Source organism: Mirounga angustirostris, unplaced genomic scaffold, assembly GCF_029215605.1.
Source record: "Mirounga angustirostris isolate CCGP_5_RB_7025 unplaced genomic scaffold, mMirAng1.0.hap1 SCAF_13, whole genome shotgun sequence".
Lineage (NCBI taxonomy): Eukaryota > Metazoa > Chordata > Mammalia > Carnivora > Phocidae > Mirounga > Mirounga angustirostris.
The window spans coordinates 39346972-39371805 of NW_026991721.1; the positions used below are offsets into that span (position 1 = coordinate 39346972).

A 24834-nucleotide genomic window follows, 5' to 3' on the forward strand; every position below is an offset into this window, starting at 1 on the left:
ACTTATCCAGGGTCCCCCTAAGTTGGTGCCAGAGCTGTCGTTTCTACTGCACCATAAAGTGGGAAAAAGACTAAAAAGGCTGGGAATTCAAGGATGCCTTTTGACTCTGAACTTTCAGCATTTTATCCATCTTATTGAAGTTGCTTCCCACAGCGAGTCCCTGGGGAGACTGAGCTGCCTTTGAGCCTCTCACCTCTGCATCTGGAAGTCAGAGTAAAAAGGGCCAAGTACACAGCCTCTGTGCTTCCGAGACACCCCCTTTGGGCCTGTGCAGGGCTGGGAAGCTGGTTTTCACCCATTCCAGCCTAATTCCCCAGGCTGAGATTTGGATAAGAATCTGTTTCCAGAGCTAAAAGCCCTTTCTACTCCTGTCCCTGGTATGACCCTTCCCAGCTCCCTGGGGCCCCGGCTGGCCATGCCTCTGTGAGAACTGGAGGGAGCAGGAGTGACCCCTGGGAAAGACAGGTGGGGCTGGAATAGGGAGAGGGAAGAGGGCCAGAGAGCCTGCCACAACTGTCCTCCTAGGACCTCGGGTTTGTAGCCCAGGGGCCTACGCACTGGCCTTGGGAGGAGTAAGCTACTAACTTCTAGCTGTTTGCTATGTGTCAAGCACTGTGCTGAGCCCTAAGTATGTAGCGACATTTAATCATTATAAGACATTACTGGGGTGCCTGGGTGGCTCAGTCAGTTAAGCATCCGACTCTTGATTTCAGCTCAGGTCATGACGTCATGATCTCAGGGTCGTGATATCAAGCCCCGCATGGGGCTCTGCATTGAGTGCAGAGTCTGCTTAAAATTCTCTTTCTCTCTGCCCCTCCCCCTGCTTATGTTCTCTCACACTCTCTCTCAAATAAATAAATAAATAAAATGTTTTTTTTAAAAAAAACATTACTAGGAAGTAGACAATCTTCACTGAGGACATTGAGGCAGCAAGACTTAGACCGTAAGTGGCAGAGCTTATGGACTTGGCTGCAGAAGCCCATATCACTAACCACCACGCTGTCCTACCTGATGAGAAAGAAAGGACATACAGAAGATGATTTCAGGAGCATTAGGCAAAACTCCAGCCAGAAAATCATTCCTCTCTGCCTCTATCTTCTCTCTGCTTCACTGTGTCCCTCACACTGCAGTGACCCAGCCCAAACCTGGCTCTCCTTCAGACTCTGCACTGCTCTCCCCGCTGTCCTCTGGACAACGTCCAAACTCCTCTGCCTGTCATTCAAAGCCTTACATTACCTGACAGTTTTTCCACTCTGATCTTTTGCCTTTCACTGCAGCCACACTGAACTCTGGATTCCCAGGCTTCCATGCTCTATCACTTCTCCGTGTCTTTGCACATGCTCACTCAACCCTGTCCTCCTCGTGCCCACATGAACTTCTATGCATCCTTCAAGGCCCAGGTTGACTGTAAAAGGGGAATTCTGGGTCTGGCATGGAAGGAGAGCTCAGTCAGTGTGAGCTCCTGCCTCCTCCTGAGATGGACCTTTTGGGTTGTAAGTGATGGAAATCCAATACAAGATGACCACTTAAATGAAAAATACAGGAGTACTTGCTGTCATGTCTGGCTGGACCAAATGTTAAAAGCAGTGACATCAGGAATCTGTTGGGCCATCTGTAATTGTCAGGGGTCTCCAGAGAAAGAGGGGGAGGTGGAAGATAGAGAGATAGAGGGAGAAAGATTTTTGAAGGAATTTGTGCACACAATTGTGGGGCTTAGCAAGTCCAAAATCTGCAGGGTAGACCAGCAGGCTGGAGGCCCAGGGAAGAGTTGATGGTGCAGCTCAAGTCCCAAGGCAGTCTTTAAAGCAGAATTCCCTCTTCCTCACGGGATATCAGGTTTTTTCTAGTAAGGCCTTCAACTGATTGGATGAGGCCCACCCACATTCTGGAGGATAATCTTCTTTACACAAAATCTACTAATTTAAATGTTAATTTCATCTAAAATATTCCCATACAGCAACATCCAGACATATTTGACCAAATACTTGGATGCTGTGGCCTAGCCAAGTTGACTCATAAAATTACCCATCACACCATCTCTTGTCTCTACCCTCCTCTAGCTGGCTACATTCTCAGATGAGCTCTTCCCGTGTCATGCCAAGATGGCCTCCAGCATTCAAAACATATTCTACAGCTAGTACAACATCAGTAAGAAAAGCATATGCCGGGGCGCCTGGGTGGCTTAGTCATTAAGTGTCTGCCTTCGGCTCAGGTCATGATCCCAGGGTCCTGGGATCGAGCCCCACATCGGCTCCCTGCTCCGCGGGAAGCCTGCTTCTCCCTCTCCCACTCCCCCTGCTTGTGTTCCCTCTCTCGCTGTGTCTCTGTCAAATAAATAAATAAAATCTTTAAAAAAAAAAAAGAAAGAAAGAAAAAAAGAAAGAAAGAAAGAAAGAAAGAAAGAAAGAAAGAAAGAAAGAAAGAAAGAAAGAAAGAAAGAAAGAAAGAAAGAAAAGAAAAGCATATGCCTATCCTAATAGTCTCAGCTAAATCCTGAGATTTCACTCTGGTTAGCTTGACTTGGTGGTAAGGTCTTTCCAGATTGGCCAGGCCTGGGTCCTATGTCCACCCATGGAGCTGCACCAGCACCCCAGGGGCTGAGTGAAGAGAAAGAGTATGTTCCAAAAAGAATATCAGGCTGCTGTTACAGAGGAAGGGGAAATAGGCCCAGGCAGGCACAAAGCAGTATCCACTAAGGTCCCCACAAGCTCCCTCTCTCCCTGTGATCTACTCCGGGAGGAACGTGTGGTTCAAGAGGCCAGGACATTCCCGTGGTGTGCGGAACCCTCACCAGCTCTCAGCTGTCAGGGCTGGCTCCTCGGCCACCACCTGGGGACAAGAAATGGGGAAAAGAAGGGTCTGCTGTGACCACAGAACCCCAGAGGGCCAAGAAACAGGGGTTCCAACCCTTGCTTCCCAAATGTCCTGAGAAGTGAGAGCTGTGTTATTTCAGCCTTACCTCCCTTTCTTCAACTATAAAAGGGATATAAATAGTACCTACCCCGTAGAGTGATAAGAATCAAAAGGAATATAGATAAGATGCTTAGAAGCTGTTTTTGGATCACTAATTAACATTAACGTTTTAAAAATCTGGTATAGATGCTGTAGAAGAGCAGGTTGGGGCCCATTGCACCCCAAAGGATGGGGCTTCCCAAAGGTGGGCTCTTTGTTCCTTACTCTGTTTCTGTGCCCCCCACACTTAGAACTATAGCAGCTGGGAAGAACTGCCTCCCCTCTAGGCACGTTAAGTACAGAAAGCCTCTGTGCACCTTCCCTCTCTAGGGAAGCAGCACTTACTCTCCCAGCAAGCCACCAGCTAAGTGTGTGTGTGTGTGTGTGTGTGTGTAGGCTGGGTTTTCAATAGGTATCTTTATTAATTCTATCCTGACTGTGCACATAAGGTATTCTATAACAGAGACAGATTTCCTATCAATTACCTTACAGTAAATGAAAAGTGTGTTTGTGCCCCCCTCCCCTTGGGCCCAAGACCTTACCCCAGGGTCATGTGATGAAAACCAGATGGAAAAATCTATATGAGTGGTGGGATACTCCATAGGCAAGGGATGGAAAGCAAGGGATTTTTTTCCACTTACATACGGGAGAGAGGCAGCCATCCCCCTTGCCTCCAGAAAAGGGAGGGGAAAAAACTTTATTTCTTTGAGAAGCGTTGGAAAGGATCATAGATTCTCACCGTAGACTTTTGGAATATACACACCTAGGGAGATAGAGCTCTAGTCTTCTGGCATCTTAGGGGTTTAACCTAGGAACCCAGTCCTGGCTATAACCCTTTGGCCCTCTCTGGTAGATAAGAGAAGTTTTATTATCCTTTTTAAAAATTGTGGTAAAATACACTTAACATACAATTTACCATCTTAGTAATTTTAAGTGCACCATTCGATGATTCAGCACATACACATTATGGTGCAACCATTACTACTATCCATTTCCAGAACTTTTTTAATCTGGCAGGTCTGAATCTCTGTACCCATTAAATAACGCCCCATTCTCTCCTCCCCTCAGCCCTTGGCAACCACAATTCTACTTCCTGTCTCTGAGTTTGACTACTCTAGGTGCCTCATATAAGTGGTATCCTACAGTATTTGCCTTTTATTTCTCTTAGCATAATTTTCTCAAGATTTACCCATGCTGTAGCATGTGTCAGAATGTCCTTCCTTTTTAAGGCTGTCTCATGTTCCATTGTGCGGATATACCAAATTTTGCTTATCCGTTCATCTGTCGACGGACACTTGAGTCGCTTCCACATTTGGCTCTTGTGAATAATGCTGCTATGAACACTGGTGTACAAATACCTCTTTGAGACTAAGTTTTCAACTATTTTGGACATAACGCCCACAAGTAGAATTGCTGGATACACCTTATTATCCTTTTGGATAAAAGCAATTATCTGGACAAATGGCTACAGATCTAATTCTCAGGGTATATGAAGGGCAAAGCACTTCCAGGGAAAGTGAAAACAAAAGTTCCCTGTCTTTATCTCTTATTCTCTTATACATTTGCAAGGATCGGGAGGGTAGGGCATTTCATAAGAGCACTGAGAAATCAAAGGAACTGTGTTTCCCCCAGTCCGCACGCTGGTCACAGGTGGGCAAACAACGGAGGCTTTCAGCAAGCATCCTGGGCAAGCAATGAAGGCAGTCCCCTCAGAGGAAGCCGAGTTTCACCTCTGCCTGTGTGCTGCAGATCTGGCCACAGCCCACAGACTCTTCTTCTGTCAAGGACGATCCTGAGACCAGCGAGTCAGCTCAGACTCTACTGTTCAGGCCCCATCATTCACTTCACAGATACCATGGAGCAAAATTCTGCCTGACGTGGCCCCAAACCCTCAGCACAGTCCAACAGACACCCACCCAGCAGCCACCTCAGGCCTGCAGTTGCTAACTCAGGGCCCACAGATGGATTTAGGGAGAGGTTATAAACCCCAGCATTTGAAGGGTGCCTGGGTGGCTCAGTCATTAAGCGTCTGCCTTCAGCTCAGGTCATGATCCCAGGGTCCTGGGATCAAGCCCCGCATCGCATCGGGCTCCCTGCTCCGCCGGAAGCCTGTTTCTCCCTCTCCCACTCCCCCTGCTTGTGTTCCCTGTCTCGCTGTCTCTCTCTCTGTTGAAAAATAAATTAAAAAAAAAAAAAAACCAGCATTTGAATCTCCTTTTGAATAAGTGATCCAAAGTTTTTATCAGATTTTCCAAAGTATCTCTGACCCAAAAAAGGTTAAATCCACTCTCATCAAAGGGTGACAATGAAAACAAAAAACTTAAGAACAAGCTGCTAGGAACTCCCAAAATACTGAACAGTGAGCTCCTTTGGTGTCAGCCCTGTATTCACTACTGTATCTCCAGCAATTAGTAGGGTTCCTAGCACACAGTATGTGCTCAATAAAGACATGCCAACAAATTCATGAAGAATCTGTCAAAAACAAAGAAAATGGACCTCAAAGATGTAAGTCAATGAGAAAGTTGGATCCAATTTATAGACATCAATTTTTCACTTAGCTGAGCAAGCCCACAGCTGTTACATCCATGGGTAAACATTACCACTGATTGATTTGTTCACTCATTCGTCCACTCATTCATTCATTTATCAGATATTAACTGAGACTGAGCACCTGCTCTGTGCCAGAACAAAGCTACATAAGACTCTGCCTCAGCTCTCAAGCCGCCTCCAGCCCGGTGGGGCAGACAGACCGCAAATGAACCCTCACAGCACTGAGTGGCAAAGGCAGTGACAGGGACTGTACAAAGACCCAAGGGAGGGACCCTGAAGTGACCCAGCTTGGAGGAGGCTCAGGGAAGTCTTTAGCAGGGAAGTAACATTTGAGCCCAGGGTGAGGGAGCCTGTTTTTAGCTTCCATTGCCCAGTGCTGGGCACATACAACAGGTGCGTCCTAACTGTGGGTTGTCAAATGAAGAGTGGCCATCTGTAGGGGCAGAATCTATGCGGGGATTTCCTTAGCTGAAAATTCCAGAGCACTAGCAATCCAGTCCCATTATTTTCCATGACTCTTCTCAATGTACCCTATCCCAGCAAGACTCACTGTTTCGCTCATTGCATCTGGAAAGTCTTATTCCAGCCTCCCCACCTTTACACACTGATATCCCTCCCCAGCCAGACAGTCTCCCCACTTCTTCACCTCTACAGGCTGGGCCATCCCTCAAGACCCCCTTTTCTCCCAAAGCTTCCAGCAGTCTACCTCTCCAAGGTCAGTCACCTTTTAAAAAATAATGTATTTATCTTGTTTCCCAACCAGATTGTAGGCCCATGAAGACAGGGACAATCTGTTATTATTCTTTATCAGGAGACAATGTGGTAGAGAGCAATGGTTCTCAAATGTTGCATGCATCAGAATCACATAGAAGACTTGCTAAAATAGATTTCTAAACTCTACTTCCAGAATTTCAGATTTAGTAGATTTCTAACAAATTCCCAGGTGATGCTACTGGTCCAGGGACCAGACTTTGAGAGCCTCTGGTATGGGAAACACATGGGTTCCAGACCCAACTGAACCCAAATTTCAATCTAGGCTATGCATCTCACTGGCTGTGTGAGCTAAGGCAGGTCCCTTAGCCTCTCTGGGCCTCAGTATCCCAAGGACACAATAATACTCACTTTGCAGAGTTACAAGGGAACCCAGCTGTCACCGAATGGATATTTAATAAATGTCTGTTAAGTGATTGGCTAACTGCCTCAGTTACAGGTCTAAGCATCCATTTCTGAGCCAGGTTATTTCTCCCAATTAAGGAAGCAAGCGACACCTCTCCCACCAGGGGGCTGACCAGCAGAAGAATTTGATTTGAATTCTCCAGCTCCAGTGGAAAAGATGACGCTTCTCTCCAATCCACTGGGCTCACTTTTTTTAAACAAAACTTCTCCAGGCTCTATCCTCTGCCCAAGCCCCAGTTCACCCACATCATTAAATGATTATCTTCTCAAGGGCACACTTGGCTATCCAAAAAGCTTAAAATGAAACATATTTACCAATTTGAATTTTTAATGTACTCATTTTCGCTAAAAACAGATTTTGACTACGTGGGGCATGAGGAGAGTACTTCAGCAATGTTTCCTTCAAGCAGGTAAATGTTAGGTAGTGGCTGTGAGTCTCTTTCTCGTCCCCAACTCTCTGTCCCTCCTACCCTGCCTCCTTTCCAGGTCTCTGCTTGCCTGAATGGAGAGGTCTTTCACTGCCCAAGCACCAGAGAGAAGGGTCTTCTTCCCTCCTCCCTGACAGAATCACAGTCCCCAGCATGCCCCACACTTACTTCCACTGACATGCTGAGTTTCGCCTGTGCACAAGGAAGTCGGCCATATGCATTAAATTCAGGCACAGGCTCAAGCAGCCACATCTAAATAAGGACCGGGGACAGACTCTGCAGACACTACGGTCAGACAGGTCCCCATGCGCCGCCTCGCATCCCCTTCCAACTAGATCACTTCCAACACCATTTTTTGCCTTCCTTGTTTACCCCACCCTTACCCCATACTCACCCATTTCTCAGCAGGTTGCTCTAAGGAGGAACCGGATTCTGCCACCTAATGTGGTGGGGGTCCTTGGGCAAGTGGGTTTTCCTCTTTGCCTTATTCTCACCTGTGTAATGATAAATATACCACCTGCCTTAAAGGGAGAGGACAATCAAGCCAGATAATGCAATAAAGGGCTTGGCACTTTGTTCTGGCCCACTTAAGTTTTAGGTAGGAACTCAATCAATTATTAAAAATCAGTAAATGTTGCAGAATTATTTACAATAGCCAAGACATGGAAACAACCTAAGTGTCCATCGATGTGTGAATAAAGAAAATGTGGTACATATACACAATGGAATATCATTTGGCCATGAAAAGAAGGAAATCTTGTCCTTTGTGACAACCTGGATGAAACTTGAGGACATCATACTAAAGTAAATAAGTCAGAGAAAGACAAGTACTGTATGATCTTACTTACATGTGGTGTCTAAAAACAGCTGGACTTGGGGCACCTGGGTGGCTCAGTTGTTAAGCGTCTGCCTTTGGCTCAGGTCATGATCTCAGGGTCCTGGGATGGAGCCCCGCATCGGGCTCCCTGCTCGGCGGGTAGCCTGCTTCTCCCTCTCCCACTCCCCCTGCTTGTGTTCCCTCTTTCGCTGTGTCTCTTTCTGTCAATAAATAAATAAATAATCTTTAAAATAAATAAATTAATTTAATTAAATAAAAAGAGCTGAACTCATAGAAACAGAGAACACATTGGGAGTCACCAGAGGTAGGTGGTGGGGGTGAGGTGTGGGGGAAGGGGGTGAAGGTGGTCAAAAGGTACAAACTTCCAGTTATAAGAAAAATCAGTTTAGGGGATGTAATGTGTAGCATAATGACTATAGTTAACAATACTGTATTATATATTTGAAAGGTGCTAAGAGAGTAGGTCCTAAAATTTCTCATCACAAAGAAAAAAAATTATAAGTATGTGAGGTAATGGATGTTAACTGAACTTATATGGTAATCATTTATATATATATATATATATATATGCATATATATATATATATATATATATACATATATATATATATATAATCACTGTGTTGTATCTTAAATGCATATGATGTTATATGTCAATTATACCTCAGTAAAACCGGGATGGGAGGGAAGAGGGGAAGAAATCAGTGTCTTGGGATTTGGGGCAAGAAGACCTCAGCCAATCTGAAAATGGAAGAGCTTGACAGGAGGTCTAGTGTGTGCCAGGCTTTCTCACACACGTGATCCATGAGGGAGGAATTAGTCTTCCTCTTTTACAATTGAGGGCCAGGGAGGATGACTTGCCTCAACTCAAGCCTGGTCAGGGGTAGAGCTGGGACCTGAACTTCCCCAGCACAGAGTCTGGGTCCAGGAGCCTCTGCTCAGGGGACAGGAGCTGAGATCCCTCTGGGGGGAGGTGAGGAAGCTGCAACAGTTTGTCCCACAGGTCCCACCTCACCTGGCCTCAGTCCCGGCTCCGGCAGGGCCTCCAGACCCAGGTAGCTGAGGCCTGCTGTGCCTGCCAGAGGCACCTGTCAGGGGCTAGGCTGTGCCAGAAAGAGGCGTCCTTTTTGGCTGAGCCCAGATGGAGGTTCTGCCTCGGTGTGGCCTCGGGTGGGGACAGGGGCAGGCCAGCGCACCTTATGGGATCCCTGTGTGGCTCACGTGCAGTCATTCCCATTTGTCACTAATGGAAGTTGTCTCCAAAGCAAATCACTGCAGGGTCATTTGTGTGCCTGCTTCTCCCACAGAAAGAGGCTCCAGCGCCCAGGCCCCTGGCACTCAAGTCCTCCCATTCGATGCCAGTGACTGATGCTGTGGCTGGGCAGTTCCTTTGGTCTCTAATACGGAGAAAAGTCAAAATGTGCAGATGGACAGGGAAGGTTCCCCAAAGGTTGGTTCTTTGGGGTCTGTACTCCCTCCTCAAGAGATAAAATCTCAGGAACAGAAGAATCCTCAGTAGCCCCAGCATCCCTTTGGGAAGTAGTTAATAGCACACTCTTTGAAGCTGAGCATAACTGGATTTGGATCCTGGTGGAGACCAATTCCCGGCTGTGTGATCTTGGGAAAAGATCCTCTGAGCCCCGTTTTCTCTGCTAATAGTAACTACTAGATGATATAAAATAGGTAAAGTGTGTGGCACATACTAAGCACACTCAACAAATGTTGGTGAAACAAAAGGGAGACAATCTTATTCTCTTCCCCTACCTCCCCCACCCCAACTCCGCTGTCCAGAAAGACGGCAGGTTTGAGGATGGTCAGCAGCTTAGGAAGGGAAATGAGGCATGCTGGAGAAACCCCGAGTGGGTAGGCAAGCTGAAGGCAAATGCAGAATTGCTCTGGAAAAAATGAGGAGCATGTTTTTTCGGAAAGGCTGTGTGAAAGAAAGGAAGAGAAGACATAAGGTACACATAAGGGACAAGATCTTTGGAGGTAAAGAAATGATGGCATTTTACAAAGTTTCTTCTGTGAGGTATGCAGATCATGTCTTTCCACCTCCCCACGGAGAGTCCAGTAAAGCCTCCACTTCTAACCCATGCAATGGGGAGCTGGGCCTTTTGGGGGGTGCAGTGAGAGAAGGAGTTTGACCACAAGTGGCCTCAGGGATACAGAGCAACCAGGCCATGCATGGATTCACCCTTCTGGGTTAAGTTCCTATAGGGAGTGTGATCCTGGACCAAACCTTCAGTGGGCAAGAACAAGAACTTGACTGAATTTCTATTTCAAGCCCCCACTCCACCAGGCAGGCAGAAAACATTAACATGGGGCTTTCTTGAAGTTTCTTCCACACACACCCCCCCCAGTTATGTCATGCCAAGAGACTTGGGGAGGCTCCATACTGTTTCTGCAGCAAACACCCATGCAAGTATGGCTGAGGCCACCTGTCTCTGTCCGTCTGGTGGCCCTGCCCTGGGGTAAGGGAACCTTTCTTCAAAATAGTCCTGTTATGGATTTTCTGGCACAACCTACATACAGTCTTCCCCTTGCTGGGTAGCTTCCCCACACCCCGCCCTGCCCAATATACACACATGCACAGCAGGCAAGCAGGAAAACGGGGCTCAGGTTCTCGAGAACTCCCTCCCCTTCCCTCCTCTTGACAATAGGGCAGGATGCAGAGGAAAGGGGACATGACTTTCCCTCCTAGGTTCCAGCTATAACAGTTTGCCTATAATTCAGTCCTCTCTTTTAGTGATTTTATGGTCTTCTAAGCTCCCCATGGACTCAGGCTTTGACACACCAATTGTCTGCTTTCCACTTGGGCCCAGTTTCACAGTCACCTGCCTGAAGCGGGGGAGGGTAGGAACTGGTGGAGAAGACATCTTCTCTGGTCTGTGCAGATACGCTTACTTTATTCTCCGTACTTGTTGCATAGGGTGGATGATACCATAATTTTTGTTTTTGTTTGTTTTTAATCAGCTCACTGTTGGTTGGGGTTATTGAAAGGGTTAATTTCTTGAAATATCACCCCACTCTGTTATGTCACCATTATCATCCTGATGACCCCCTCTGCCATGGGCACTGACACACCTGGTTAGCCAGATAAAGACAGGGCACTGGAGCACCTGGGTGGCTCAGTCGATGAAGCCCCCGACTTTTGATTTCCACTCAGGTCACAATTTCAGGGTCCTGGGATCAAGCCCCACCTCAGGCGCCACTCTCAGCCTAGAATCTGCTGGTCTCCCTCTCATTCTGCCCCTCCCCCTGCTCGCGCGCGCGCACGCGATCTCTCTCTCTCAAATAAATAAATAAATCTTAAAAAAAAAAAAAAGACAGGGTACTAAAGCCTGAACATCGGGGCCGGAAGGCAGTTTTTCTGAAGGTTTGCTCCAACCCTTTCCCTGCACAAAGGAAGGGAGGAGCCTTGCCTGTGGCCACACCCACCCAGTAGACACGTGGGTGCAAGAATCCAGGTCTCTGAAAGCCATCCCAGATTTTCCATTTTGTCGGGAGGAAGGCTGAGAATTCTCAAAGGGGAATACCTTTGCTCCCTTGCTCGGAGCTAGCTCTTTGGTGCCCGCCCTTCTTCTGGTCCCCTGCATCAGAAGCTTGCCGGCTTGTTGGAAGTGGGAAAGCATGAGACCCAGCGCCTCCCCACAGAGATATGTGTAGCTCTGTGTCTCCTGCTGTAGAAATAAATGGTTTCGTGCTACACAGGCTGCTCGAATCTATGCCTTGGACATCTTTCCATGTCAGGATATATAACCCTACTGTATTCTCTGTACTATCTCGGTATTCAACAGTATGGATATTACCGTGTTTTTTGTTTGGTTTGTTTTAATCAGCCCTCTACTGATGAACATTTGAACTGTTTCCAAGATTATAATACATGCTACAGCAGAAGCTCTTCCATGCCTCCTTGTGCACCTGACTCCACACTTCCCAAAATAACTCTAGCACTTGCATGGTGGGCAGTGTGATGGGTATCCTTCTATAAAGCTAGGTACAGGAAGGTTGGAATATGGTCACAGTCACACAGCAGGTTTGTGCTAGAGATAGCAAACGTGGTGCCGCCTCCACCAACACTCTTGGTCCCAGCTGATGATCCCTTAAGTCTTTTACACGTGGGTCCAGCTTGGGTTGGACCTGGTCTTTTGTTTATGTCAAATGGCCTGGAAGAGCAAAGTGTGTGGGTTGTGCCAAGCTGAATGTCAAGGAAAGGAGAGACCACTAGATAACCTTCAGGGACTAAGGGTGTCCCAGGTGTGGGCCCCCAGAGGAGGAAGTAGCCTGGACTATCTTCCTGGTTTACAAAGCATATTTATACCTGTGATTTCATTTTACTCCTCTGCGGTGTGTATTATTATCTTCCTCATTTAGAAAGGAGGAAATCAATGCACAGAATAAATAACTTGTCCCACATCACACAAACTAGCAGTGGTAGAGCCAGCACTGGGGACTTGTTCTTTTAAAATACATATATAATCACCCCTAAAAGGAAAAATAACATTCCTGAAAGTGTGAAAAACTGAAATTGCAGCTACAAAAATAAAATGGCATCCTCACAGAAAGTTTGAAGAAAAAACTTGGAACAACAACAAAAAAAAACTTAAAAAAAAAAAAAAAACCTTCTTAGGTGACCATGGGCACATCGTCTCTTGTCTCTAAACTGTGGTCATCTCCTTCTTACAGAAAGAGAATGGTAATAACGGTAGTAATAAAGGGCAATGGTAGCTAATATACACCGCACTCGGCTCTGACGTCATAGCCATTTCCATTTCTGAGCTTCCCCGGCAGACTTGCATTCAAACATACATATTTAATGTGGCTATAATCACAGGACACACACAATTTTGTTTCCTGGTTTTTCACCTGGCATTATCTCTTAACTTTTCCCCGCTTGTCTACACGGATTCAGCAATCACCTTTTCAGAGGCTGTATCAATCACCCAGATTGATTAACTCCTGCTGCTGGTGCTGCCACTAAGTTTTCACTATTTTGGCAGATACTGCAGGAAACATCTTGTGGCTTCAGGGACATTCCAGAGTCAGAGACTATCAGAGACCTTAGGACCCTGAGCTCTGCTCTCCCCAGGCTGTTCACCCAATCCCACCTGCCCTTTGCCAGGGTGCCCGGTTCCGCTTTCCCCTCTCCCAGAGCCTGAGGCAGAGCTGAGCCCTTGCCTGACAGCATCCTATAAAGGCTAGGAGCCTCAAATCCTAGGAAAAGGGCTGAAAGAGCTTCCCTTGGTGTCCCCCTACCCCTGAGAACGTGTGTATTTATTCTCCATATCCCTAACTCAGGGAATTCTTCTAAAATCCAAACTAAAATCCCATTTTTCCCTTCTTTGTTCATAGGATGTACACTTTTTTTTTTTTGGCCAGGGACCTGTGAGAATCTCTCCAAAGGTGTAGGAATTCATTACATTGTCTTTCTAATTCCACCAGGTTCTTGAACTCCTCATGCCTACTGGTATCAGGTTAAGAAGACAGCTGAGGGTGATATTCTCTTTTTCCACCCCTCCTGGCTGCCTCCCATTGCTTTCCCTGGGTTTAATTCCATAAGTGCCTCTTTTTCAGCCTTGGGCAGGGACCCATTCTACCCATTCACCTGACAGTCGCTGGCATGTTCTAATGTATTAGATGCATGCCTGAGGGAGATGGGTGGGGGGTGAAAGAGGGGATCTGAGGAGCTGGGTTCAGTTATGCTTCCGCACTTGTTGGCGGTGAGAACTTGGGTCAGTCAGGTAAACTCCCTGAGCCTCACTGCCTCATCAGAAATATGGGAGAAATTATAACCTGTACTTAGCAGGAGTGTTGAGAGTTCCCCTTTGTGAAAGCGCTGGATACACCGTAAAGCACCCATGAGCGCCCCGCGAGTGGGACCACTTTTGAAAAATATGCCAAGTGTTCCCCAAGGTAATGATCTTCACTGCTTTTCTTATCCGTGTGGGGTGAGGGCTTGCCCCACTCTGCCCCCACTAGGACCCTCTGATCTAAATACATCCACCCTCGCCAAGTCCAGGTGAGCCCACATCTCGGCCCTGAGGCAGTGAGCTCGCACTCCAGATCCCAACGCGCCCACTGGGGACTCACTCGGACCCTCCTCTCTTCTGCCCACCCCCTCCCACCCAGACTCGAGCGTGCCCACCCACCCAGCCTGCCTTCCCTCTCTCCTCCAGCACACGCGCGCAGCGGGCCCTCAAAGCGCCCCCAAGCACATCTGGGCTCGCGGGCCGCCACAGCTGGAAAGCGGGGGCCCCGCGCGGCCCGGCCGCTCCGGCTCCGGGCCAACCCCCCGCCCCCGGGCCGGGCAGGTAATGGAGCGAGGGCGCGGTGGGGGGGGAGCGGGAGCGCCGGCGGGGTGGGGCGGGGCCGCGGGCGTGGGGCGGGGGCCTGACTGCCCGGCCGGGCGCCGAACGGCGAGGGACAGAGGCGCGGGAGGCGCGTGGAGCCAGCCGTAGCCGCAGCCGCAGCCCGCGCCCGCGCCCGCGCCCGCGCCGCCATGCCCTTGGCCTTCTGCGGCAGCGAGAACCACTCGGCCGCCTACCGGGTGGACCAGGGCGTCCTCAACAACGGTTGCTTCGTGGACGCGCTCAACGTGGTGCCGCACGTCTTCCTGCTCTTCATCACTTTCCCCATCCTCTTCATCGGTGAGCGCGCCGGGAGCGGCGGAGGAGGGGAGGGCACAGGCGGGGAGGGAGGAGGAGGAGGCGGCGCCGCGCGCCGCACTGCTCTCGGTGCCCCTCCGGGCCCGCGACCGCCGCTCGCCTCCCTCCCCGGGTCCCCTGCTTTGTGTTCTACCCCGCGGTCCCCGCCCTCACACACCCGCCCATCCCCTCACCCCCACCCCGAGGTGCCCGCGAACCCGCACCAAACACAGCGGACGCTCCGGACCCAGGGAACCCCCAAGTTTTCTACCGCAGAGCCAGAGCTGAAATGGAGAACCGGAAAAGCAGAGGTTTCTGTAGGCGCTGGAAAGGTCGGGAGGGTCTCGGGCTGTACCCCCAGTAGTGCTGTGTAGGGAGCCGGGACACCCTTTCCCCAAGGCACCCTCCCTGTCAGCTGAAGCTGGGCCCAGGGAGGAGCGCAGCCTGGCCTCAGAAGCCGGGATGGCGGCCCTGTGAACCCCTGCGCTTCCCGGGGCTGGGCCAGACAGTGGTCAGTAGCTTCTGACGTCCCCGGGGGGGGGGGGGGGGGGGGGGCGTCCCTCGCGCCCTGGGCAAGGAGAGGCAGGAGCTAGGGACTTGGGTCCCCTTCCTCTGCTATCCCACCTGGGTCAGCGTCCCTGCCTGAAAGCCTTCTGCAAAGTTGGCCACCACTGCCAGGACCAGCCTACATGCCTCTTCACTGGGGGTCCCCCTCATCTCTCTTTCAGACCTTGAATTTTCCAAGCTGCCTAGAGCTCTGTCAACTCATACCGCATCCCCCGCCTCTGCAAAACTTGTTAATTCACTCTAGTTAAGGAAAAAAAAAAAGCAAATTTTAAAATTCATATACAGCTTTTGGGAAGAAAGGGAAGATTGTCACAAAATTAAAAAGGGAAGGATGCTGCACAGGCAGAGATGCTAGTAGTTATTGACAAAGACGAACAATTAGAAATTGGGAGGAAGCATATGTAACTTATGCTTATATGTGTATCAGAAATTGTACCAGCATTTACACTTCTGTTCTCAAATAAATGGTTTATTTACATGATAATTTGTCAGACGAGAGGTCAGCATAGAAAATGAGTACTTGCGTAGGTGGGCCTGCATGGATCCAGGCTTCATGCTGGGACATTTAGGTCACATGTACCAGACCTGGGCATTCTCGTGCACAGGTGTACAAATGGATACACTCCCCACTGCGGACCCCATACCTAAGCACCCTCCTGGGGTTCATGCACCCCTTCCTAGTGAGCCAGGCTTCCCACCTCTTCCTGCCTCTCCTTGCAGGATGGGGCAGTCAAAGCTCCAAGGTACACATCCACCATAGCACGTGGCTGCACTTCCCTGGGCACAACCTGCGCTGGATCCTGACCTTCATGCTGCTCTTCGTCCTGGTGTGTGAAATCGCAGAGGGCATCCTGTCTGATGGGTGAGTGTCTCAGGAGAGTGGATCTATCCCAGGGTGCTTCCTGGAAGGCCAGGGGACACCCCAGTTCACCTGCATTCCAAGGAGGCAGTAACATTTGCTCATAAATCCAGCAGCTGTTGACCTAACATCTCCTGTGTGTCAGGCTTTCTGTGCCAAGTGCTGGACACAGGTGAGACCCAGGCCCTGGCCTCCGTGTAGCAGGGTAGAAGGAATATGGATCTCACGCCAAGACCCAGTGAAACAATCCTAGAGCTTCTTAGAATGCCCCAACTCTTGGAGTTGCCTTCTTCGAAAGAATAAAAATCATTCTTGCTGAAGACCTTTCCTTGGTTCCCAGTTGTTTTCAGGGTCCCAGGCGCTCAGCCTGGCATGTGGGGTCCTCACAGTCAGCACCCCCCACTGTCTCTAGCCTCATTCCCAAGGCCTCCCGTCACCCACCTTTCCTCCAGGCTTCACAGCACATTCCTCACACCCCTGCCACTACACAGATCATACTGTATTTAAAGTTTATGTCTATTTGCAAAACTGTCTCCCGCTGAGTGAGAAAGGCCTCAGAGTTGGGTTTAATTCATCTTTGTTGTCACAGCACAAGGCACACGACGAAGCTCCATAGACATGTATTGGCTCCGTAAGAGCATAAGTGAAATAATGGTACAAGCAAGAACTCTGGGAGGGGACAGGAAGGCAGGGCTGACCAAGCTTCTGGGTTGAGGGGGCTTCTAAGCTGAGTCTGGAGGGGTGACAAGGGTTCGGACAGCAGAGGAGTCCGGAGAAAGAGGGCCAGGGAGGCAGGAGGGGGGAGGAATAAAGGCAGGGGGAGGAAAGGTTGGGGTGGGAGCAGTGCACGGGGGCTGGAGCGTGAAACACATACAGGGGAGTGATGGTGGCTGGGACTTGGAGATGGGGTTGGGGCATCTCTAGAAGGGCTTCGAATGCCAGGCTGTCTGGGTTGGATTTTGTCTGCAGTTTGGAACAGAAGAGGCACATGGTCAGCGCAGCATGAGGGGTTTCCAGGGCAGGCTGGAGGCAGAGAGAGGCTGGAGGTAGAAACAGCACTTAGGAGGTGACTGCAGTAGTCTAGGTGAGAGATAACTGCAGCCGGAAATGATGTGTCAGCAGCAGGGGTGCGGAGGAGGAGGAGATGAAGCCGCCATCTCACGGAGGAAGTCTCAGTGACTGCCTGGGCGAGGGGGTGGTGGGGGGTGGAGGGCATTTGGCTAAAATATCAGAGGTCCAACCACTCTGAGCTGGAATCAGACTATGCCCTGATTCCACTCTGGCCAGCCAGACAGCAGGGGGATGGGATCCCCCAGCCCACACACAGTACCTCACCCTCCCACCCCCAGTGTCCCTGCATGCTGGCTCCAGCAGTAATCTCTGTGACAACTGCTTGCCTTGGGGCTCCTCCTGCTTATCAAAGTCCCCCAGACCAGCAAGAAGACCAGAATGCCTGCTACCCCACATAACTAGCAGGCGAGAAGTCCACCCCCCTCCCCCATCTAGACACCCCTTCCAAAACAGCACAAATGCTCAAAAGGGGAAGGATGCCTATGAGTCCTCAGGCCAAAAATTCTCACTGGGTTATAATTAGCGGGGTGGCAGAGAGGAAAACACCCCACCTGTGGAGAAGATAGACCTGGGGCATCTGCTGGGCTTCTGCCACCTACCAGCTCCAGGACTTTGGACCAGCCACTCAGCCTTTCTTTCTTTCTTTTTTTTTTTTTTTTTGAAGATTCTATCCATTCATTTGACACAGAGAGAGATCACAAGTAGGCAGACAGACAGGCAAGCAGGCAGGCAGAGGGAGAGGGAGAAGCAGGCTCCCCACTGAGCACGGAGCCCAATGTGGGGCTCGATCCCAGGACGCTGGGATCATGACCTGAGCCGAAGGCAGACGCCCAACCGACTGAGCCACCCAGGCACCCCAACCTTTCTGGGCCTTACTTTCTCTACCTGTGAAATGATCAGCATCATCCCTGCCTTGCCCGCTTCACAGGGCCATGGAGGATGAAATTAGAGCACAGACCGGGTAGAGAAATGGAATGGCAGAGCCCTGGGCAAATAGTACATTCTCAGAACGTGGGAGACTGGAATGAATCAGGTCAGGGACTCCCTCCTGCCTGCTGTCAGCAACCCCTCCTGTGGGGGCTGCATCTGTATCCCATTTCTCCCCCAGCTCAGTGCAAACTACCATTCTCTCCCCAGCAGGCAGGTTGGCTCTGGAACTGGGCACTTGTCACCTGGTCTTTGTTGGTCTCCATCTGTGGGGACACTCCCCTGGGCAGGCAAGCATGAAGAAAAGACATAGGAAGGGAGCGGACAGGAAGAGAAGCCACAGATCCTGCCATTTGGCTCCCCCAGGCCACCCTGGCCTGGGTTTGCAGACCTACCTGGAAGTGTAGGGGGCAGGAGGCAGGGGGGACTAGTTAAAGCAGTGGTCTTCAAACTCCAGTTTAGTTGAGGGTAAGCCTCATTTACTGATTAATTAAGGCATCTTAAAATTTGTAGGGTTTCCTCTCTTCTCCTTTGGGTATGATTTTTGTGTGATGCTTTGAATGTAGAACAACCAAAGCCGTACAAGTTAAGAGAGGAAACACTTTTTTTAGCAATATAACTAGAATGTTTTCCTAGATCACCATACACTGGAAAAAGCCCATACTTAAAACTTTTACCTAATTTCTAACCTAATTTAGTGTATATTATTCAGTAAAGCAGCCAAAGTCTATTTTGTTAAGTCATGTCATGAAATATTTATTTCAACTCTGGTTATTCTTCATCTTATTTAATTATATCAAATGTTTATCATTTCCCCCTCCTATTGCAAAAAATGAATTTATTCAAACTTGTGTTATAACATTTAAGATGTCACTTAAAAATGTGTGTGGGAGTATAGAGTTTTTCAAAAACTTACTTCAAGGGGTACAAAGGCAGGAGTTTGGAAGCCCCCTACACAGGGTGTTGGTTGCTCCCGGTGACCCCACTAGCGACTGATTGCCTTGTACCTCCTGTGTAAGTCTTTTGCTGAGAATATCCACCAATTAAGGCTTAAAGAATATCAACATTTATGGTCTCATTTAACAAGAAATTTAGAGGTCGCCTCTCTAGTTGGTTTGGTGACTTAGTGATGTCATCAGGGATCCAGCCTCTTTCCATCTTTCTGTGTGTCTGCCATATCTTTCCCCATGGTTATAATATGGCTGCCTAGCTCCAGGTATCACTTAGGGAGGAAGGCAAGGGCAGAGGAGACATGCTCCCACATGCCTCTTCTTTATGCAGGATATCATCCTCTGCAGGCTTTCCTTTGCATCTCATTGGCCAGAATTGAATTATATGGCCACCCTTAGACCAATCACTGGCAAAGGGGTGTGGAATTGCATGGCTGCTTGAACCAAGCACCATCATTCCCTAGGCTGGGCACGTTGCTGCTAGAACATACCTGTGGTTCTTTTAGCAAAGCAGAAGGGGAACATGTTATTCGATAAACAGCCCGCAATGCCTCTACACCTATACGCTAGTCCTACCAGACTACTTAGGGCCCCTGCGTGGCTCTCCTCATGTCCTCCCTCCTTCTCTGTTGAACTCCTATTCATCCTTCAAAGTCCAGCCTGGTGCCACCTCCTCTGTGAAGTTTTCCTTACTTGCCTGCCTGCTTGCTCCTTGTGCTCTCAGCCTTCGGTCCATCTGCAATATCACTTCCCTAGACTGCCTAGTTAGACAGTTAGCTCTGAGCATGGTTGTTCCCTCCCTACTGTCAGCTTCTTGAGGGATGCTCAAGGGCAGGGATGCTTGGCGTGCCGGATAGAAGGAGCAGTGCAAGCAAGAGCATCACTGGAGGGGCTCCCAAAATGGCTTCAGCAGGAAGAGCAGGCTGGGCGGTGCTGAAAAAGTGGCTTGAGGCCATTATCACCGGGACCTTTGGTCCCAGGCTGAGCAATGTGAGTGTTGCTTTCTGTAGGAAACTGTAAATGAGGAGACTAAGAGTACCGACGTCATGGGACTTCATGAAGATTAAGTGAGCTCACATACATCACGTGCCCAGAAGAGTGCCTGGCACAGGGTAAATACTCTGTAAATACTGACTACAGGTGTTGTCATTATAACCTGGGGCCGGGGCCAGTGCTGACCTATGCTCTTCGTGGGAAATGGGGCTGTCACTGAGAGAGTTGTGGTGGACAGGCCCCTGTACTGCCCAAGGGACCCCAGGGACAGGAACCCAGCTGTGTTCACTCCCAGAGAGGAGGTTCCAGGTGCAGCTCTGCAGCTGTGACTGCCAAGGCCGGCTTCCCCATGCTGGCTTCTGTAAGCATGAACCCAGGGAGAGAAGGCCATGAGGTCCAGAGTCTGGACACTGAGCCCTCATAGCATTCTCGTGTGGACTCCTGGAGCCCTAACCAGTGGACAAGTTTGGGGTATGTTCGGGCTGGGCAGAGCTGCCGATATACGGAGTGGAGCTGTGCATATGATCCAGAGGCCCTACTGTGTGCTGAGCCCTAAGCGCAGGGCCTGGGCTGCTCTATGAGGGGGACTTGGCACATCCACCTCCAATCTGTCTCTCTCTCTCTCTCTCTCTCCCTCTGCCCCATCTCAGGGTGACTGAATCCCGCCATCTCCACCTGTACATGCCAGCTGGGATGGCATTCATGGCCGCTGTCACCTCCGTGGTCTACTATCACAACATCGAGACCTCCAACTTCCCCAAGCTGCTGATAGGTAGGGGAGCCGGAGGGGGCGGGAGAGGGATAGTTACCTTCATTCATTCCTCCAGATAATGTTTGCTGAGCACTTACTACATGCCAGGCACTGTTCTAGGTAGCTAGAGGTTCAGAAGGGGAGAGGAAAAAATCCCTGCCTCCTGGTGGGAGGAGACTGGCAAGCAAAGACAATGAATAAACAAATAGGTAGGAAAGATGCTACAAAGAAAATAAAGCCAGGGGCGCCTGGGTGGCTCAGTTGGTTAAGCGACTGCCTTCGGCTCAGGTCATGATCCTGGAGTCCTGGGATCGAGTCCCGCATCGGGCTCCCTGCTCGGCAGGGAGTCTGCTTCTCCCTCTGACCCTCCCCCCTCTCATGTGCTCTCTCTCAAATAAATAAATTAAAAAAAAAAAAAAAAGAAAAGAAAGCCAGGCAAGGGTTTGAGAGTGATGGCAATGTTGTTGTCTCTAGAGGGTGGTCAGGAAAGATCTCTGGTAAGAGAGAGCATGCACATATTTCAGGGAAGAATTTTCCATCCTTTGGAACAGCAAGTGCAAAGGCCTTCTGGTAGGAACAAATTTGGCAAATAGGCCAGTGTGGGCAAAGCCAAGAAAGGGGAGGAATGGTAGGAGATGAAGTCAGGGGCCAGGAGAGGAACAGGGGAGACTCCTGGGCTTTGGGTCTGAGCACCTAGGCAGATGATGGTGTTAATAATGGACATGGCAAAGGAGCATGGGTTGGGGTTTGGGGAGTTGGTGGGGGTGAGGGCAGGTTGGGACCTGTTGAGTTTCAGACAACCAACTCAAGTGTCAAGTGGGCAGTTAGAGAAATAAGTCAGGCATTCGGGGGAGGTCAGGACTGGAGATAGACATTCAGGGGTCAGGGACTTATAGGTGGCATCTAAAGCTTGAGCCTAGCTGAGGTCACCTGGAGAGAGAAGAGAAAGAGCCCAAGACTAGAGCCTGCAATCTGTGAACATTTAGAAAGATTCAAGAAGGAGTGCCTAGTTAGATCCTCCAACATTGTGTGGCTGGGGTCCCAGGCAGAAACAACAGCAATGAATGTTTGTGTTTATTGACCATGTACTGTGTGCCAGGCTTGGTGCCAAGCTCCTCACATGCATTATCTCACTTGATCTCCACAATCTCCACATTGGTATCGTTGCTATCCCCATTCCACAGATGTGGATGCTGAACTCAGAGAGGTTACAAGTAACAGCTCAAACTTTCATTTAACACTTGCTATGCATCAGGCATGCTCCTAAACATTTTACATATATTAACTCATTTAATCCTTACAACAACACTATGAGGTCAATACCACTATTACGTCCCTTCACACAACAGGAAATTGAGACCCAGAGGTTAAGTGATTTACACTCGTCTGCCAACTAGTCAAGGGCAAAACCAGGTTTAGATCCCAGGAGTCTGGCACACAGGCAGGCTCTTAACCTCTTCTGAGACTGTGTGTCTAAGGGTCTTCAGACTGCTTGGGCCAAAGGTATAAATCTGGAGGTCTGCCTCTATGTTTGGCTCCATCTGCCTGTCTAAGGTCAGGGCTGTACCTCTGGCTGGTAGGCTGTGGTCAGACTGTGTATCATGAAGTCAGGCTATGATTTTTAGGAGTCACAACATCTAATTGACGTCTGGAGTCTGGAACACTCTGTGCTAGGCCAGAGACAGCATGGTGTCATGAGCGGGCAAAGGGTATTTTCCAAGCTAGTCGCAGGTCTGCCTTCCCGGGTAAGGTGGGAGCTGGGCTCCGTCAACATCATCCAGGGGATCCTCTACCTGGGTGATGCTATGAGAGTGTGGCTGGGGAACTAGGGAGCAGCAAGTGGAGAGAAATGATAGGCACAGACAGCAGAGAGCCTCCCTCTTCTGAAGCTTCTGAAGCAGCTCCTCCTATATAGAGAACCCCTTATTAACTCCAGGACCTGGCTGACCAGTGCCCCAGAAACATCCTGTCTGGGCATCTGGCAAGTTCATTTTCTCATTCTCCAGAAAGCACATAATGTTCTTTCTTTAAAGCACAAATTACCACCCATAGATGGACCATTCTTTCTCCAAAGAATAAGGACTAACTTCCTCCATTCCCCTTTGTTAGAGTTTTGCTCTATAGAACCAGTAAGTCTAGAACAGGTAAAAGCAGAGATGATGCACCCTATGAGCTGCAGGGATTGAGGGCAGTGGGTATTGGGGAAACAGCTGGCCCCCTGAGAAGGTTCCTCTCTGGTCAGGTCCGGAGTCCTGCAGAAAGGTGAACCCTGATGTGGCTTACATTGTCCCACAAAATAACTTTGGTCCTGAGGCCCCAGATGAGATCAAGGAAATGTTCTGTGAAAAAGTCACATCCGAGCTGGGAACTGAAGGATAGGTAGGAACTAACTGGGAGAAGGGAGAGGAGAATGTTGCGGGCCGGAGGAACAGCATGTGCAAAGGCCCTGAGGCAAGAGAAGCATGTTAGGAAATCTGGACGAAAACCAGGGGCTGGAATGCAGAGAGCAGAAGAGAGCTGAATTTTGGAGGCTGGAGTGGCAGAAGGGGACCATACCAGGCAACGCAAGCATTGATCTTTATCCCAAGGGCATTGAGGCTTAGGGTGTGTGTGTGGGGGGGGTGTAACTTATATATAACATAAAATTTACCATTTTAACCACTTTTAAATACACAGTTCAGTGCCATTAAAAACATTCACATTTTTGCGCACCATCCATCCAAACTACCCATCTCCAGAACTTTTCATCTTCCCAGACTGAAACTCTGTGTCCATCAGACAATAATTCCCTGTTCTCTTCTCTCCCCTCAACCCCTGAAAACTACCGTTCTACTTTCTGTCTCTATGAACCTGACTACTCTAGGTACCTTATGTGAGTGGGATCATACACTATTTTGTCCTTCCGTGACTGGCTCATTTAACTTAATCTAGTACCCTCAGGGTTCAGCTGTGCTGTAGCATGTGTCAGACTATCCTTTCTTTTTAAGGCTGAGTAATATTCCATTGTACGGATATACCACCTTTTGCTTATCCATTCATCCATCAGTGGTCACTTGGGTTTCTTCCTCCTTTTGGCTCTTGTGAATAATGCTGTTAGGAACATGAGTGCGTGAGTTCATATTTGATCAGATTTATTGCTCCGGAGGCTAGACTGGAGGCGGGCAAGAGGAAAGTGGGGGAAACCGTGAGAAGGCTCTCAAGGGGAGATATGATGGCAGCCCCCCAGGAGATAGGATGGTGACCCAGCTGGCCCAGGAGTTTAGGAGGTAAAGGAGACAGAACCTCGTAATAGGTGGGGTATGGAGAAGGGGAAGGAAGACACAGGGGTAAGGGGAATTCAGAGCCTGAACCTCACCAGCAGCCCCTGTGTCATACCACCGTCCTTTTCTGCTTTTCTCTCAGTCAAGCGCTAAGCTTTGGCTGAGGGCTGCTATGTCTGGCCCTGGGGAAATAGCCCTGGGGCTTAGTCCTAGGTCTACCACTCACTCCCTGTGTGACCTTGGACATGACACTCAGCCTCTGCGTGCCTCAGTTTCTCTATCTACAGGAATAGTAAGTCCCTGCCCACGTCACAGGGTTGTCACAAAGAGCAAATCAAACCACATCTGTTAGGACCTGTGTAAGGCATATTTTCAAGTCTGGGCCCCCATAGGTGACCTCATGAAGAACCAAAGAGGTTCTGAGACTTGGGTTCTATCTGGGGGAGTGTAGGTGTGGAGGCAGCTTGACGGCCTCCAGCTGTGGGATCCTTGTGACCTGGGGACCACACCAAGCTGAGGGGATTATCCTCCCACTCCTGGGCCAGAGGCGGGCAGCGCACAGAAAATAGACGCTTCTGTCCTCTATCCTAATGCCTTCACCCAGGGACCTGAGATAGATGGCATTCATCCCTCCCTGAGCAAGTTCACCATCTTGGCCTAATTCCTTGCCCTGGGCAGACCCCAGCTTTGGTCTCCAAGAGATGCCCTGGCATTCACGTGACCAGGCCCACCTAGGGATGGAGGGCAGAGTGAAGGTGTCTCCTTCTCTATGGTCCCACCAGAGAGGAGCTCTAGGGGATTTAGGCTGATCTTGACTGCATATGGCGCTAGGGAGCCAGGGGGAAGGAGCTGTCCATGCTAAAGCGTC

General features: G+C 49.5%; 1 protein-coding gene across 1 annotated transcript in view; it reads left to right on the forward strand.

The window, feature by feature from the left end:
- The first annotated feature begins 14443 nt into the window (after positions 1–14443).
- ABCC8 (ATP binding cassette subfamily C member 8) overlaps positions 14444–24834 on the forward strand; it is a 75414-nt gene continuing 65023 nt past the window's right edge. Inside the window, exons 1-3 of the mRNA XM_045894054.3 lie at positions 14444–14591; positions 15876–16017; positions 20606–20727. Coding sequence (XP_045750010.1) covers positions 14444–14591; positions 15876–16017; positions 20606–20727 — 412 coding nt within the window. The remainder of the gene's footprint in view (positions 14592–15875; positions 16018–20605; positions 20728–24834) is intronic.